At 39.7% G+C, this 18,831-nt stretch overlaps 1 protein-coding gene across 2 annotated transcripts in view; it reads right to left on the reverse strand.

Moving 5' to 3' along the window:
• The window catches only part of LOC138967121 (ran-binding protein 3-like), a 28,730-nt gene extending 11,346 nt beyond the window's left edge, over positions 1–17,384 (reverse strand). The window contains exons 1-13 of one of the 2 annotated variants that reach the window (XM_070339602.1): positions 17,346–17,384; positions 16,687–16,745; positions 13,905–13,941; positions 9,993–10,124; positions 8,824–8,856; positions 7,991–8,077; positions 6,517–6,585; positions 5,942–5,992; positions 4,399–4,497; positions 2,820–2,885; positions 2,195–2,369; positions 1,670–1,748; positions 1,136–1,310 (exon numbers count right to left, since the gene is read on the reverse strand). In XM_070339602.1, coding sequence (XP_070195703.1) covers positions 1,136–1,310; positions 1,670–1,748; positions 2,195–2,369; positions 2,820–2,885; positions 4,399–4,497; positions 5,942–5,992; positions 6,517–6,585; positions 7,991–8,077; positions 8,824–8,856; positions 9,993–10,124; positions 13,905–13,941; positions 16,687–16,745; positions 17,346–17,361 — 1,078 coding nt within the window. In that variant the 5' untranslated portion in view covers positions 17,362–17,384. The remainder of the gene's footprint in view (positions 1–1,135; positions 1,311–1,669; positions 1,749–2,194; positions 2,370–2,819; positions 2,886–4,398; positions 4,498–5,941; positions 5,993–6,516; positions 6,586–7,990; positions 8,078–8,823; positions 8,857–9,992; positions 10,125–13,904; positions 13,942–16,686; positions 16,746–17,345) is intronic. The other variant, XM_070339603.1, reaches the window with a different exon arrangement.
• Between the last annotated feature and the right edge of the window lie 1,447 nt (positions 17,385–18,831).

Here is an 18,831-nt window from a genome sequence, read left to right on the forward strand (position 1 = left end):
AGAGCGGGGTAGTAGTTGCGCTAAGAAGGATAGCACGCTTTTCTGTACCTCTCTTTGTTTTAACTTTCTGAGCGTGTTTTTAATCCAAACATATCATATCTATATGTTTTTGGAATCAGGAACCGACAAGGAATAAGATGAAAGTGTTTTTAAATTGATTTGGACAATTTAATTTTGATAATAATTTTTATATATTTAATTTTCAGAGCTTGTTTTTAATCTGAATATAACATATTTATATGTTTTTGGAATCAGCAAATGATGGAGAATAAGATAAACGTAAATTTGGATCGTTTTATAAATGTTTTTTTTTTTTTTACAATTTTCCGATTTTTAATGACCAAAGTCATTAATTAATTTTTAAGCCACCAAGCTGAAATGCAATACCGAACCCCGGGCTTCGTCGAAGATTACTTGACCAAAATTTCAACCAATTTGGTTGAAAAATGAGGGCGTGACAGTGCCGCCTCAACTTTCACGAAAAGCCGGATATGACGTCATCAAAGACATTTATCAAAAAAATGAAAAAAACGTTCGGGGATTTCATACCCAGAAACTCTCATGTCAAATTTCATAAAGATCGGTCCAGTAGTTTAGTCTGAATCGCTCTACACACACACACACACACACACGCACGCACGCACACACGCACGCACATACACCACGACCCTCGTTTCGATTCCCCCTCGATGTTAAAATATTTAGTCAAAACTTGACTAAATATAAAAACCAGGCTACACAAACAGATCTCAAATGTCACACTGTCCTCAGGCATCGCATTAAAATCTCACATCAGGCAAGGAACAAAATGTTCCTAAGACCGATCTTTTTTTGCATACTGTCTTCAGCATGTCAGTACAACCTTGTGAAAAGGTTGCTTTCACTGCCAGGGATTCAATAATCAAAGAACAGCAGCCATGTAGTTGATATGCCTGAAAGCGAAGGGTATGCATTTTTCCATGCAGGATTTGCACTGGCAAAAAAAGAGGCATATTTTTCTTTGTGCGGATGCCATACAAATCGTGATGGAAAAATACAGCAATTCTGCAAGTTTTGTATCTGAGCTAAATACACAAAAAGCGTGCGTCTGAGGTTCTTTGAGGTGTTTCTAGAAGACCCAGTCACTGGAACTGACCTGCAGCCTGAGCCTCGTTATCTCCATTCTCCTCGTAACCATTGTCTGGCAGAGCGGCACTTGCACCATTGGTGAGCGCTGCTCGGCCTCCCAGGTTCTCTCCGAACACCAGGGGCTGGGATGTGGAGGATGCCTCTTCTGTTGCCCCCACTGAGGCCTCACCCTCTGCCACACCCTGTGACAGTGAGGTAACATTTTATTTATTTCATTTTGATAATCATTATTACTTTTTCTAAATAGGCGTAAGCACCGAAGCACATCATATAGAGCTATCAACAATCGGAGAAAAACGAGAAGCAAATGCCCTAAAAATGTGTACATCAAATGTTCATAAAAATCCGCTCGGTAGTCTTTGTGATATGCTTTGCACAAACAGACACAGACAAACCTCACCCACCGCCCTTGTTAAATCATTCAGTCAAGTATATTGACTGAATGTAAATAGGCATTTAGGCTTTACTAAGTCATAAAGACATTTCACAGTAAGAAAAGAACAGACCTGTTAATTCAAAATGTAAAGGTTATCAAACTTACTGTGACTCGCTGAGAGATATTCTGGCCAAAGACAAAACCAGAGGAACTGCTCACTGATGTTGTCACTGCTTCTTTCAACCTGGAACACAACCTAGGTTATTTCAAGACCATTATGTACAAGGCTATGCACCTGACACAGACTTCAAGACTAGCAAACAGTCATTTTTACACACAAACATTGACTCTCAGATTTTCCTGACATTACATCTGTGCCCACAAACTATAACCAGACGGTATAATATCTGATTCGTTTCGCCTGTTGAGAAAATGTTGAAAATGGTAACTATGACTAACCACTAGCCAAAATAATTAGTGATACCATCACAGAGTACATATATCACTGCGGACAATGCTTAGAAGTATGGTAAATCAATTATCCTGATCTCCTATCTGAGAATATTCCCAGTCTCATTTTTCAAAGTCCAAACCTTTCTTTAAATTGTTCTCAAATTTTCCAAAAACATTCTCATTGGAAAAAGATCCTGCTCACAGACCTCAAACAGGAAATGTACAGAAAATACTAACTGGTTGTTCTTGCTGAGTTCAGCAGCAAAATTCTCAGTGCCGCCACTGGCCCCAGCAGGGGGAGCAGACTCCGCGTCACGTTCTGTTGATGAAGTGACCTCCCCGGCCTCGGCTTGCGATGCAGCGCTAGAGCTGACCTTTGTGCTGTCCTTCTGCGAGGACTCTTTGGTGGGTTCTGCAACAAACCCAATCATCAACAGTGTCGTGTAACCTATTTTACTGCATACAAGGCGCACCCCACCCGGACTCCTGCAGCTTGTCTGCCACTAGCAGCTTATCCATGACAAAAAGGAAACATAACTCTCTCAAAACAACAGAAAGCACATGTACCGGTTAGGTGAACATATACTGTTGAAAAATGTCCGACAACAACTTACCCGTCATGTTTACCTGTTTATGTTAGAAGTAAAACAAGGTATGCTGACATTCACAAGTTTATTGTATAAAAGTCCAAAGAAAACTCTCTGTAATCACACCAGGAAAAGTTCATGCCATGTGTACTTTAACTTGAAGCATAACATCAGCAGTGATTTCAAACTTGGCCAATGGCAGTGATTCTTCACAACAAAAGCATTGTTCAGCTAACCATGAAAACAAAAACTTAAATCATAAAGAGAATACAAACCTTTCACATCTGCAGATGTGCGAGGATCTGGTAACTTTGCTGGACGCAATATTGATGACGACACAACTGAAACAGAGACAACCGACTATGAAAGACATATATATATATATATGTATAGGTTACAACACGAGTGGTTTTTTATATGGCTTGTATTTCAGTCAAGACCCAGCGGATGAATATCATCGGGAGACACGAGCCTCTGGCGAGTGGCTCTCGATTGATATTCCCGCTGGGTCTTGACTGAAATACAAGCCATATAAAAAACCACGAGTGTTGTAATCTGTATATCCCATTCTACCATCAAACACAAAGTGTAGACTACTAGCGGCACTGTTGCGATCTGTGCAGGGTAAAACTGTTGCCAGCGAGACTTAGCCCTTTTGCAACCTTAAACTAAGTGACCGTCGCTGAAAAAATAAAACGAATGAGTGCATCGATAAGTACGCGGTAACACTACTTTCAGACCATTTAAAAGCTTTAAGTAAAGGTTCATAAGTTGCAAGAAAGTGATGAAGTCGAATAGAAATTAATTTAGTTGAAGCGCACAATTCTTTTGTTTTGCGTTTCAGGTCGGCACGGCGAAACGGGTTTGGGCGGTACCCATTTGGCTTACTCGATTCAGAATCGATTCCACGTTGTTTTTCTCGAACGTGTGTAATTAGGCTTATTGACAGAGAAGCAAATTTTAGGGAACAAATATGTAGGTTTAGATTTAACCATTTGCTCCCTATTTGAAATGTATCTACGTGATAAACTGTTTTGCGAGTGTGTTTGCATGGATGAACTTAAACTGGTATGGGTGCGGTGAGGAAAACGCGACCGACACGTCTGTCACCGCCGATTGATTGCATTTTCAAGGAATATGACTGGATTACGGAAAAATATGTGGACTTACTGCAGAGCCAGGCAAAAGAGTAGACTTGCTCGCAAAACACGTGAAACAGCCGATGTTTGATAGCTGAAGGCGCACACCAAAACACACTACCGACAGATTCTCAAAAGTCGTCTGCTAACGATGCAAGGGGAGGGTACTCGTGTTTTTGTTTTGGTTCGCTAGCATCTGGTGATCTTGTAAGTTGAATGTTCGTTTTTTTCGACCTGCATTGCTTTCATAATGAAAGAAACTTTTGCTTATTGCATCTCATACATCAGATCAGTTCTGAGATTCATTTTTGCGTGCAACTGATATGGTTTTCTGAGCCGTGCAATACGATTTCATACAAATGTGTCACATTGTTCGGCGCGAGGTCAAAGGTCGGGAGGAAAGTAGTCCTTTGCCCAAATCGGAATCTGCACTATCATATATTTTTTGGAGTCCATGATGTATTTATTGAGCTATAAAAATACAACATATATACCCATACTGAAGTAACAGAGACAAAGAAGGGAGGTCATGGGATATATATATATATACAACATATAACAAAACTTAAGTGCACATTTAAAACTGTCTCTTGCTATCCTCTCCAAAACAATTCAATCATTTTCCAAACGTCAGCTACAGTAAAGTGCTTTTAAAAGACAAACCAGGTAAACTTTATGAACAGAATGTAAAAAACAACCTGCCCATTTTTTGTACCTGTGCTTCTGCTAGCACCAAAAGGAGAGCCGTCAGTGGGGCGCAAGGCTGAAGGTCTCATCTGAAACTTGGATGCAGACAGATCTTTGCCCCCAAAATCTGTAACAGAAGAATCTAGATTGTACTTTGCTGCTTGCATGCAGAGTTAGGGTAAGGTGAGGTCACCTTTTTACATTTAGTCAAGTTTTGACTAAATGTTTTAACATAGAGGGGGAATCGAGACGAGGGTCGTGGTGTGTGTGAGTGTGTGTGTGTGTGTGTGTGTGTGTGTGTGTGTGTGTGTGTGTGTGTGTGTGTGTGTGTGTGTGTGTGTGTGTGTGTGTGTGTGTGTGTGTGCATGCGTGCGTGCGTGCGTGCGTCCATGTGTGTGTGTGTCTGTTTGTCTGTCTGTGTGTGTGTAGAGCGATTCAGACTAAACTACTGGACCGATCTTTATGAAATTTGACATGAGAGTTCCTGGGAATGATATCCCCGGACATTTTTTTCATTTTATCGATAAATACCTTTGATGACGTCATATCCGGCTTTTTGTAAAAGTTGAGGCGGCACTGTCACACCCTCATTTTTCAAGTTGAGGCGGCACTGTCACACCCTCATTTTTCAATCAAATTGATTGAAATTTTGGCAAAGCAATCTTCAACGAAGGCCGGACTTTGGTATTGCATTTCAGCCTGGTGGCTTAAAAACTAATGAATGAGTTTGGTCATTAAAAATCAGAAACTTGTAATTAAAATTATCTTTTTTATTAAACGATCCAAAAACAATTTCATCTTATTCTTCGTCATTTTCTGATTCCAAAAACATATACATGTTATATTTGGATTACAAACAAGCTCTGAAAATTAAAAATATAAAAATTATGATTTTCCGAAATCGATTTAAAAACAATTTCATCTTATTCCTTGTCGGTTCCTGATTCAAAAAACATATAGATATGATATGTTTGGATTAAAAACAAACTCAGTAAGCTAAAAAGAATAGACATACAGAAAAGCGTGTTATCCTGCTCAGCGCGACCACTACCGCACTATTCTGCATGGCTTGTCGATTTCACTGCCTTTCACGTGATCTCTTTGGTTCAGCAAATCTGCTGAACTAGCCATACAAGTTTTGGCAATCTTCAGAAGTTTAAGACAGTTCTGGGCACTACCTTCAAAACCAAAACGCTGGGCATATTTGGCAATAGGAAAAAATGCTGGGCATATTTGGCAATTTGAAAATGTTGACGCTTGCCTACTGCCAATGCTTAATGATTGTGAACCGTGCTCCATTCTGTTGCTGTGACCGATAAAAAATAAAGAAAAAACTATTCCCGGAGCAGTTACGATCACATTGTAAGTGTTCAAGTTCTTTCTTTCTTCTTCATTTGATACATGTAATTGTAAAGGAAACTAAATGATCAATACTTTCTACAAATGTATGCTTTTTGAAAACTTTTGCAAATAAGGCGTTCTTCAAAGCAAAGGGGTCTGGGGGTAATGTCTGATATTTTATTTCCTGCAAGGTCACACCTGCAGATGCATAGTCTGGATAATATACTTACTAATTTTTGATGGAGCTAGAATTGACTTTTTAGATGCCTGTAGTTTGTCATCTGCAAAAGGTCAAAATTTAAGTTGTAAACACAGTTTGGGAGAATTTAGGGAGTGGACTGTACTTTTTGACATTCTAAAACAGACTTCAAACACACTGATGTTAAGATTAATATTAATAAGAATGCATGTTCTGACATTTCAAAAACAGATTACAAACTCACTGATGATCTGAAAGTCTTTCTCAAGCTCTTATAGTCAGAAATCCCCCCCAAAACTTGTCGACATTCAATCAGATACTGAGTAAGTGAGATGATCTGACATGAGGAAGAACTGCTCCAATCACTTGAAAACAGACCCCTTGCTTGTGAATAACTGTGATTTATTATGGCGAGTAACTCAAGCAGATTGCAAGTACATAGGATAACCTCAGTTTTGAATTCCTCATGACTTCTTAAAATGCACTCATACACTTACATTTGTGAAATCAAACAAAGAGTCAATTGACCAGCTCATAAAGGGTATCCACACATCTAAAGGCAAAGTGAACTCCTTAAAAATGTACTAAAGAGAAAAAACATCTCACCACCACTATCACATTCACTGTCACTGGACTTGGCTCCCAAAGGGTTAAGGCGGCTTGGGGCAATAATACCTGCAACAATACAACAAAGTTAAATACTAAGCACAGAAACTTTTGCAGCTGAACTCATTGTCTCCAAAGTACGGATATATCCGTATCCACTCATATGGCTCTATCTGACCAGGTACGGATATATCCACTCAGACTGTTAGCTTCAGTCGCTTCCTGTAACGTCCATCTAACGCCTGCATTCCAGCGTGTTGATACACAGTTACTACAATTCTGAGTGACCTGCTGCAGCACAGCTGGTCTGGGCTAAAAAAAAAACTTGGTCAAAATAGGTGGGGTAGAAAGTGTTAATCAATTCAAGTGCACTTGCCACATGGTCATAAAAAGTACAAAAATGCAAGACGTTTGGTTGTCTCATGAAGTGCTCAAAACAAACTACAGTGGAGTCCGGGTACAACGAATCTCAAGGGAGATACATTTTAGTTCGTTATATCAGTAATTCGCTGTAGAGTTTTCAACCCTAAATGGCCTTAAGACAAGTTTTCCCACTCACCTTCAAATGATCGTCCCATCGATCTTTCCTTGGAGAGTACAATCTCTGCATGTTTTCAACAGCTTCATAATATAATCCACAGAGGCGTAGTTCAAATGTTCACTTTACTGTCACAATTTTAGAAGTAAAATTTAAAAAGTCGTGTAAAAGCATGTACATTCTGATCAATCTCCGATTTCATGGTGTCCACCAGTTCTGGTGCATGTACTACCCTGGCCAAGTTTCCTCTCAAGACATCAAAGAGATCGCCCCATGAGTATCCATAGGTTATACTCTCACTGACCCAGGTGCAGGAAGTGTTTCCTCTCTCATATGAAAGGGGAACCACCTCTCATAGCTAAAACTGGGTCAATGACCCCTGGGAAGAAGGTCAGTGTCTATAAAGAAGGCCACCCAGCTATCACAATGGACCTGCCTTTGATCTCGCCTCACAGCAGATCGTTGTAGCCTTGTGACTTTTTAGAGCACAGTCATAGCTTAGCAGCTGATTGGAATAGTGAAAACACAGCGGCGGTGGCTGTTCCGTGCACCTCCCGCTGTTTGTTCAGAGTTCGCTCATCACGCGATGTGCACTTGTGTTTGTGTATTTTTGTCTTTGGAGACAATTATTGACATCAGTTCGTTGTAGCCTTGTGACTTTTAGAGACAAAACGGCTCTGGGGCGATGAAAACGTGTTTGTTATAAGAGGGGTTCGTTATGCAAATGAGTTCAAAAGGTTCGTTGTAGTCGGAAAGTAACAAGTAAGAAATAGAAGGCTGTCTGCCGGGAAATCAATGGCAGTTCGTTAAAAGCGGGATTTCGTTATACCCAGGTTCGTTATAACTGGACTCCACTGTACTTTAGGTACATAAAACTTAGATCAGATAAAGATGCGTGCACTGATGATGAGTTTTCGTGAAATCATGATTACTTACGATCTGATCTAGACTGAGTGTCTGCACTGGCAGTGGACACAACATCTGTTTTCAGAGGCATCCGCGGCAAGAATGGGTTGGAAAATGCTGGAAAACCACAAAAATTAAACAAGTTCAATTCATTTTCATCAACCTGTTCCATGTTCCGCTTTACAAGGACTTTGATATTTAAGTCTGAACTTGTTTGATTAATTTGATTACAGCTGATCTACTAGATTTAATCAAAATGTTGTGAAAGCTAGGTTCTAGAAGTAGAAGTAGCCATTTGTTGAAGAGACATGTAAAATAGAAATGACTAACTAAAATTTGACTCTCTCAACAACAAAGTAACTAAGTTAATAACAATAACTTAAATTTACTTTTAACAAATGTGAGCTGGCCTGTCTTCCCTCCCCAAAAGACAACAGATATGAAACAGGCATGGGAATTCCAAAACAGAAAAACATTCTGAAAATAGGCCAAGGTCCAGGGGCCGCCTGGGCCCCGGCGGAGTTCAGGTGCAGAGCCCCGTTGGGGGGACCAGGGGGGCTTTAGCCCCCCGGAAGGAAAACGAATTTTAGCATTTTAGACCAATATTTTGATAGTTCCTGTGTAAGCAAATAATGGATAGAGAGACAATAGTATACATATAATTTAATTGACCTTTTTTTTGCTGCGGACAATGTTTTTATTTTCGCTGAAACGTTATTTCCTTTTCGCGGAAATCCGCGATTTCGCGGATAATTCCCATGCCTGATGAATAAGACCCTTTCAGTCTTATTTACAGTAATGACTGTACTGTAGCATAAAAGCTGAGATTGTGAGGAGAAAAAACACATTAAAACACTACTTACTTGGTTGTGAGATGCCGCTTGCTCCTCCAAACACTGAAACAGACACAATATATATGTAACTAAAACACAGAGTTTGTGGAAAGTTCCACTAAAAGTATAACAGTTTAAGACTTTTGCTGTACTAAAACTACAACAACAAGAAGAGCAAACGCTCGATCGAGTCACTTTCGCAGTTCTGAATATTATATGAGGCATCAGATGGACAGGAAGAAATTGCTATTCACAACACAATGAGTCACGTTCACATAAAATTTGAGCCCGGTCACTTTTATAGTTTCCGAGAAAAGCCCAACGTTAAGTTGTGTGTTGCCGAACAGAAAAGGCTAGTTATCTCCCTTGTTTTTCTGATAACGTTCGTAAAAGGCTACAGATGTAAATACTTTGATGTAAAGAATAATCCTACAAAGTTTCAATCACATCCGATGAACTTTGTCAAAGATATAAAATGTCTAATTTTTCCTTTGACGCTGACCTGTGACCTTGAAAAAGGTCAAAGGTCAACGAAACCATCGTTAAAGTGTAGAGGTCATTGGAGGTCACGACTAAACAAAATATGAGCCCGATCGCTTTGATAGTTTCCGAGAAAAGTCCAACGTTAAGGTGGTGTCTACGGACGGCCGGCCGGACAGACTAACACTGACCGATTACATAGAGTCACTTTTTCTCAAGTGACTCAAAAAGGCAAACTGCCTGAAATACTTGCCTTCTCAATACACTTAGTAATTTACACCATTCAACAAGTTTGGCCCAAGTTAACTGTTTACAGCAGTAAGTGGGGATTTCACTGTAGCAGTGACCTTAAAATATGATAGAGAAGTCAGCCAAACTTTCTAAACAAAGAGGGATCATTAAAGGCTTCAAGTGAGCCCAGTCTGAGTGTTCTGGTTACAGATGCTCATGGGAAAAGTCAAAATGTTCAGCAAGAAAAGTCTGAACTGTCCATTTTCAAATGCAAAATGGCCCTGGTGAGACTTTGACACACTACAGAGGTCAATTTCATGTGTGAGGGTCATCAGAGGCTTAAAAGAAGTCAGTTTAATTCTCCAGCTACACAAACATCTTGTCAATGTCATCACAATCGTAACCAGCGCAAAACAGTAGTTGCCATGACGATTCACAAAAATCTGATCATACTCCCTCTTCAAGACGAAAAAAGAAATAACACCAACCTGCACCACCGCTGGAAATGAATCCACCGAGTTTTGGAGGATGCACCAATGGGGATGACCCATTTTTGTGAGGAGACATCGCGTCTGTTGTGCTGCTGGCAGGTTGTGACTGAGACACTTCATTTTTGTCACCTGCAATAATTGTAATTGGTCGGTGTTACGGGGCTGAATTAAACCAGAATTGCTTTCTATCGCGTTTGTTGCTACATGTATGTATTTGTGTGGATTCAAGGCCCAGATCAGGGGTGTGCAAATCCACTAACCCGTGACCCGGGGGGAGTTAAAAATTGGCCGGGTTAGCTGAGGTCTTTGAGTAGCATTCCCGTGGGTTAGCTAAACATTTCACAAACAAAACTCAAGATAGAGCTTCAAATGCCAACTCCTTACTAAAATGAATGGCCAAAATACATTTCCCCTTGTTTTTCACAATGAAAACAAAGCCCAAACCGAAGCCCAAACAGTAAGTACTGTTTCTAAGGCGCTTTTTCTGAAGTATTGATCGTGTTCGAAAATGTCGTCTGCTTCAACGATGTGAGTTACAGTAAAACCTGTCAAATAAGGACACCCTTGGGACCAGACAAAAGTGTCCTTATTCTGCAGGTGTCCTTATTAGACAGGTGCAAGTAAACGCGACAAAGTCAAGTTGAGAGAGAGAGAGAGAGAGTACTGCACATGTACATGTACATTTATAAGAAAAACAGAAGCTGTTTAGATTAAATAGAGAAACATTTAATATTGACTGTTGTAAAACAAGTTTAAAAGCTTTTTATCATATCAACTGTATAAATTTAAATTGTTAAAAAGTTACTGGATCTCATTCATACAACACATTCACATTCACTTCATTCTGCACTCATCAGCTTTTGAAAGAATTTGTCCAGCGTTGTCTGAGTGGACCATTGATGGCAATGTGATTCGCACGTTTGGTTGAAAACCACTCGAACACGGCGTCATTTAGCTCTTCGTATTCGGTTGTCTTCTTCGAAACCCATTTCTGGTCAGCACGTCCGTCTCCCGATTCCCACAACTTCATTATTTTTTCCCGATCGACGCTGATTTTCGAAATCTGCGTTCTCCCACACCCAAGCTCTTGTGCAATCGTTCGGCATGATTTCCCACTTTCCAGTTGTTTGACAACATTTATCCTTTGTTCTAAAGTCAGCGCATTTCTTCCTTTTCTTGAATTTGAATTTCTTGCTGCCATCTTGTTAAACACGAATCACTCTTTCGAAGAGAAGATACATTCACTCATACACTTTCACTTCCGTTCCGCCGAACACGTTCCACGCGTTGGATTGGCTGCCTTGGAACTCTAGCAGCCAATCAAATGCGTCGACTTAAAACACTCACCAAGAATAGACTCTATCGGTATTCCAAGCTCTCGTAATCTCTCGCAAACTTCAGAGCATAGCAAAGCATGCGGTACAGCGATCTCGTGCGAGCTGCACAAGCCAAGGTTCGAAGTTCTCGCGATGTTCAAAGCATAACAAATAGCGTGTCTCGCGAGAGCTGCTCAGATACCGAATAATATCAACTGATCGATTTATCGTCTTCTTCGTCGATCGAACTTCCCAGCTTGCTGTGGATGTCCGTATTTAGCAGGTATATGACTTATTATGGACCCAAAATACGTGTCCGCGTCCGTAATGCCGAGGTGGCCGTAACGTACAGGTGTTTTACAGTGTAAAGCAGTCCGTGCCGAGACTGACTGTCCGTATTCTGCGAGTGTCCGCTAAGTCCAGTGACCGTATTTGACAGTTTTCACTGTACATCCCTTAGTTTAGTTTTACATTTTGACCAATGAGAAAGCGCTCCCTAATTTGTTTCGGGCCACTGAAAAACAACCATGGCGTTGTTTAGTTCGGACAGACTGGTCTTCGGCAGATGCTACCTTTCAGTGACTTATAATCCAATGTTTCTGTGTGTGAAACTTCAAAGACAAAATAAGAAAAGTTGGAGTGGGTTACCTATTTTTTTCCCGGGTGAGCTGCAAATGAGATTCTACTAACCCGTGGGCGAGTTGTTTATTTTTAAATTTGCACACCCCTGCAGATATTACGGGAATTGTTTTGAATTTCACAGAGTCAATGTTCCCTGCAGACTAAAAGTGTCATGCTGTCGACATGTCAGGGTAAAAAGAGTGTGACATGCAAAACTTTGACCGTAAGGTGACCCTGACAGTAAAAAGCTGAGAAACTCAGTTCATTGATACCCACAGACAAATGGCAGTACCGTTATCTATCTGCCTTTAGCTTGTGACTACTACAAGAACACAGTCATAACCACTCTTAAACCTCACATCATGCAGGTGCAGAATGTCAAGCTAACTGTGATGGTTCTACAAACCATACTTGTCAGTAAAAACTGTTATTTTACAAATGATAATTGATATGTACCTTTTTTTTTACAGCAAACCCAAGTCAATTTTCAATGGCTCTATTCCGAGTGTTCACATTCTATAAAGATGAATTGATTTTGCTACAAAAGTCAGTAAACACCAAACACAGAAAGTTATAAATTCCCTTTAGTACCATGCAAATTGTTTGAGATCACAAATAAGCTTCTGGGCTAATATTTAACCAAACTCAAGTAGCTCAATTTTGTTCCCCCAATAGCCAAAATGCCTGCACACTTCTTCCTCAAGAGTAGCGCTTAGACTATAAACACCAGTAGAGGGCAGTATGTGTTTCCTCAGAAAAATGTGACCAAACGCCATTTGCAACTGAAACACAGTTCACTTAGTCCAGAAATGAGTGTCTCCTTGATTTGCCAAATTTTGCATAATCTGATATGAAAACCGCCTAAACACAAAGCATGATGTGGTGCCAGATTTGAACTTCAACTTCAAGACGGAACCCAAATTCAAAGAAACATACAGCCAGACTTTAATGTCAAAAGGTTCAATGCGTAAATTAAATTAATCATTACCCCTAGCCAAGGACTACTAAAGGGAAGGTCCCTTTAGTAGTCCTTGCCCCTAGCCAATCAGCGTTGACTGTGGAAAACGTAGCATTCTACTTCTAGTTCTAGTGTTCAAAGCAAAACTTTATGCAGCCACATACGCTGCCCACAGCCAATATTAAAGAACAGCTTTCAGCTCACCACCTTAACTGTTAGCAAGGAAACTGTCAGACATCAGAATGAAAAATGGACAAATAAGGAGAAAAAGGGTTTACAACTACAGTACAAGTTTCAAAACTAAAACACAAATGTCAAGGTTAGCTGAAACTTTCTTATCCCTGAATGAAGGGAAGTCAGGCAATGATTCATTGACGGACACATGACTAGAGTGGTGTTCACTGCTTCACGTTCACAAGGAACAAACTTGTCCAACAATTCATACCATGGCTGAGGTATATGAAATGGAACTGGGTGCCACCTACATGGGTTGTATGTATGCACACATCCGCAGATTAAAATTGGTTGAAACCGAGAATAGTTGTGATTTTAACCAATCACTGAATCAGACACAGCGGCTTGTTCCCCACTCACTTGGGTGGCATCCAGTTTCGCTTCGTGCACCTCAGCATAGGAGTTAAAAATGATGAATTCCTCCAAAAGGAGGAAGAATCTCATCTCTGAAGCTTGCATTTTGCCGCACAATCAATACTTCAATTTGGTGTAGTGAACTTACTTTTTTCGATGATAAACAAAGCATGCATTTTTTTGCCCACAAAAACATTAATCATGCATGCACACTCCAAAGGATACCCAATTGATTTTTTCATTTATGATGACAAACACATTTTCTGTTACTTCGAAGACTATTTCTGAATTGCTATGCAACTTCGATCATTTTTATGTTTGCAATATTGCCATTATTTTATAAGACAACAACAAAAACATGACAGCACACATTACCTAACTCACACACACACAAACTATAACTTCAGTAGGATCAATAAAATGTACCTTGTTCTGCCTCTTTTGTTGATGAGACAACTGGTGTCTGCAAAGGATTCAAAATAATTTCAGTAACACTCAACAAACAACAAGTATTCATCACTTTTACTACTAGTAGTATTACCCTCACTTCTGGCAAAGCAAATAATGTAGAATTATAAAGACCGCAAGTATGTATATTAACACACATTACTTTCATTCCCAGCCTTAATACTTATCTACTAAACAAATGATTAAAACGATATTAAAAAAAAAAGGGCTAGTTTCTTAAATTTTAATTCATTTAATATTTATGAAGATTTAAAAAGGATATTTGCTTCAGTGTCTTAGTTATGTCATGCCTTTGCGAAACATGCTACCAGTATCCTACAATTTGGTTAACCACACATCTGCTTCTAACTCAAAGCATGGACTTACGCCCTGCACAGATTAGGTTTTTATCATATTATTATTAAAGTGATGTCTCCTGTTTGAACCAGCCTATCAGTATCACACTTTTTTTGGTGCAATATAAAACTTGATTTATTTATAGTTAGTGAGGCTGCTCTTTCATTTTAATTTTCAGTGATTGCACCAAGCTATGACATCCTGAACTCAGGTAAAATAAGTTCCTTCCCTTCGAGTCTCATCTATCCCTGACTCTCCCTGTGGAGAATAAATCGACCTTTTTACCTATTCAGAGCTTTTCGTAATGTGTTATTGATATAAGCAGATTCGCGATCGTCGATAATGATTTTTTATGGTGTTGTGTAATTTTTAAATTATAAAGGAATTGTTATGTAAGACAGTTTCAAGCGAGCTATATTTCGCGGATGTATTTACTGTGCAAACAACTCTAAATATGGCAAAAATGTCACGTGATAATCAACTTTGTCACGTGATCATAACAAAATAGCTACGGAGCGGACACTGGTTAAAAAAGATGTGTCCTTTGTGACAATGAAAAGACTGAGTCCAGCCATAATTATACTGTTGTAGGCAAAGTTGGGTGGAAAAATGAACAGCTTGGTGAAATGGTTGAGTCTCCCAGTGGAGAATCTGTTCGTCGAGAGATGGAAGAATCGGCCATTCTGCAATCACTTTCGTCTTTTCTCAGAAACATTAGCAAAAATGGGAGATAACTCTGTACTCTTGTTTTGATAGATTTCGGCTTTTAGCTCATTTACTCCGCGTAGTAATGATCCATCCTGTCAGAGAGACACTGAGCGAGAGCGTGGACCGATGATTATCAGAATGCAAGCTATGAGCCATGCTCATGTCTATGACTCATCGAGTTGTAATGTAATGTCAGTATAACTATAAGTACAGTAAAACCTGTCTCTAACGGACACCCTTGGGGAATGGTAATAGTGTCCCTATTAGACAGGTGTCCCTTCTTCACAGGTGGAGGGGCCGGGGCAATATTTTACAAAGAGCACGTAAAATGAACAAGACACTTTTTGTCAGTCCTGTAGTATGTATTTATTGGATTGAACATGAGACTCACTGAAAATGTGAGTAAACAAATGATACATGTAGCAAACAACAAGAACAACAACAACATCCCCCCACCCCCCCCCCCCCCCCCCCCCCCCCCCACCTAACCCGTTCCCTACACACACTGTGCATCAAACTTACGCAAGTCGGACGTCACAAAGCTAAAAATAGCTGACTCTTCATCAGTCATTCAACGGGAAATTCCGCAGTGTGTCTCGACCAAATTGGGTCAGCTCTTGTTTCATTCAGTTTTTCTAGTCTCAGCATAAATGCATGGAACAAAAATTTAGCTGTGTTAACTATTGTTTCCTTCGAACGATTGCTTACAAAGAGAGAGAGATCATCACGTCTTCTTTTTCCGATTTGATCCTCGCGATCTGTGTTTTACCACATCCCATCTCCTTCGCCACATCTTGGCATGATTGACCGCTATCTAGTTTTTTCAAGGCAGCGACACGCTGCTCTAATGTCAACGCTTTTCTTTTTCCTGCTGGAGATTCCATTTTCAAACACAGTAGTCTACTGTTGCTTTTGATTGTGACTGTATTCACAATGCGGAAAAGCGAAAGTGAGTGAGCGAAAGTGGGTCTCCATCTAAACAAGCCACTGATTGGTCAGAAAAGGGACAGGACAACCAATCAACAACCATTTGTGCTACGGCTACGGCTGCCGAGCACTGTCTGCATAACAGTCGAGTTTTCGAAGTTGCGTTTTTATGTACGTTGTGTCCGTTTGTGACAGTGTTTACACTTCCTACGGTCCGAAAAATCGTGTCCGCGTCCGTAAGTGGCAGGTGTCCGCCCGTTAAAGGTTAGTTATTGTTGAAATCGTGTTCGTGCCATGATAAACTGTCCGTATGTAGCAGGTGGCCGTTACAACAAGGGTCCGCTAGACTCAGGTTTTACTGTATAACTATAAGTTCATATTCCAATTTCCACATTAAAAGTATGCATGAAGCACAACTCCAGCAGATATCTGTATTCATTCATGATTCATAGCAAACAGAGATCAGCTCAGCTACCATGATAACTGAACTTCTGAATGAACTTTCATTTGCACACTGCACTGGTGGTAAATCACTAAATGTTCTCTTTAATTTTCGTTAATTTTAAGACAGCTGGTTCAGTAGTCGGTCTGGTTGCCAGAAACATAATTTACCTGCTATCCATGTCTTTTAACATCTAGTACAGTGATCTAGTGAAAAACAACATTAAAAACCTTATTTACTTAATTACTGTCCGAGTATCTGACAATGTTTTAACAAAAGAAACATGTATGTAAACAAACAGAAAGTGGGAAACAGAACATAGTGAACCTTGGCTTCATCCTTGGCTTGTTCAGGATTGGTGTCTGCCTCGGCAGTCCTCGAAGAATCTAGGGAAAACAAATGAGATGAAAACACAATGTAAAAATTCCAAAATGTACGTAACCAAGCAGCGAACCGTGTCATATATTTCATTTTTTTGCTTGTAACTCTGACAAGCACATGTATGTCATGCCAAATTCGTGTTAAGGTCTTGGTCCTCGTGGTTGAAAAAGCCAGATCAGATGCAAACAACACTTCTAATTTCATTTCTATGTTCACTCATAATCGTATCGAGCCATTCTTTCAATCTTCAAACTTATGTTTCACTCAAGACCACATAACTTTCGATAACTGTATACAATGGTCATAGCACATGAAGAACTAACATAGCTTGTTCGGAATTCAAGCAATTTTAGCACAAAACAGTAGAAATGTCTTCGATGCTGCCCTAATAACCCAGTTCTGCCAGCAGTTGCAGATTCGACTACACTTCTACAGTGCCGGTTCAGACACCACGAGAGCGTATCGTGCCAATGAGTTATAAAATCAATACCAACAACAGTATAAGATAAGACCATTGTCTAACTAGGCGATCACCCAAAACTATTTCCGCAAACTCAGCGGTGCAGGCAAGTATTCTTTATTTCAATATTTCAACCCGCGCTCACCTGCAGTATCGGCCATGTTGTCTGTGTTGTGTTTTACGAAGTCACGTGACCACATAGAGGGCGCCCTGGAATGTTTTCATTATGGTCTCTGAACATGACTGGCCCGAAATCTGCTCCTTTACTTTCACTTTCTATGAGAGAAAGAGAGAGAGAGAGAGAGAGAGAGAGTGTGTGTGTGATCATGTGCGTTTGTAGGTCTGTCCAGTTTGCAAGTTTAGTTTAGTTTAGTCTTGTTTGTGGGGACATAATGGTGTAAGGCACATAATCGTCACATAATCGTCCCATCAATATTTGTTCAACATTTTACATTTAGTCAAGTTTTGATTTGTTTTCATTTGGTCTGCATTTACTTGTTCAGGATATTTAATTCATGTTCAATTTACATAAAGCAAGGGACACAAAACGTAAGCTGGCCCATGAGACAAGAGTTGCAACATGGTTTTAAATACTTGATTTTGTAGGCATAGTTACGCTTCTGTTCTGTGTGAAATCTGATGTTTTGTTTGAATGTTTTCCATAGTTACATGTATCCACATTGAACTTATACTCCAATTTGAGTCATATATCTACTGTGCAAACTGTTATTAATATATACTGAAAGGACCCTAAAAGAAATCATTAACTAAAACCACAAAAACATTTTTTTTCAAAAACAAAACCATGCACGGACAATGTAACTTTCATTCACAGTAGCAGAGCAAGGCTTTCAATTGCTTGTACTTTCTTATTTTCCGTCCATTTTTTTATCTCCAGTTACATTCACCCATAGGTACAATGTCACTGAAAGTAAATGATACTTTCCTTTCACTTTTATTTATTTAAATAAATCTAAATTTAGACATTACTCCTTGAAAGGGTATAGGTGAAAGAATAATAGAACACACACACACACACACACAAATGTCACACACAAGAAAGGTCTGTTCACACTTATTTTTATTCAATCAATTCGCATATATATATATACACACTCTGAACATATATATTATACATGTACAACTAACATTTCATAATTCTTACATAACCTTCACCGTGCTTCCTGGGTCGTAGACTACCCAGAGCCTCATGAAAGTGTCTGTATCTCTGAAAAGATTTTTTTTTTATCAAGACTTAATGTATTCATCAAGCACCATAGGACATCAACCTTTTTTCTGAAGGGCGACCCATATGGAATTGAAGAAGGACTTTTTTATGTTTATTCTTATTCAGATGGTGTGGGTCATAACGTCACGTTGATAGTCGTCGTCGGCTTCTGTGGCGCACCCGCCAACCACCAACCCAGGCAGGTTATCCAGATCCAGATCCAGACCCCTACTTTTTACGTTGAATCTTTCTTTGGAGGTATGGGTCGTACATGAACCACAGCTTTTGTTGTCCAAAGCGTGATCTTGTTTCCTGGTTCATCATGATCACCAAAACATGTTTCTCTGTACATATGTAAATCAATCTATACATCAAAGGTAATTAAAAAGAGAGCTACATCAAC

The sequence above is a fragment of the Littorina saxatilis genome, linkage group LG5 (assembly GCF_037325665.1).
Source record: "Littorina saxatilis isolate snail1 linkage group LG5, US_GU_Lsax_2.0, whole genome shotgun sequence".
In the NCBI taxonomy this organism is placed as follows: domain Eukaryota; kingdom Metazoa; phylum Mollusca; class Gastropoda; order Littorinimorpha; family Littorinidae; genus Littorina; species Littorina saxatilis.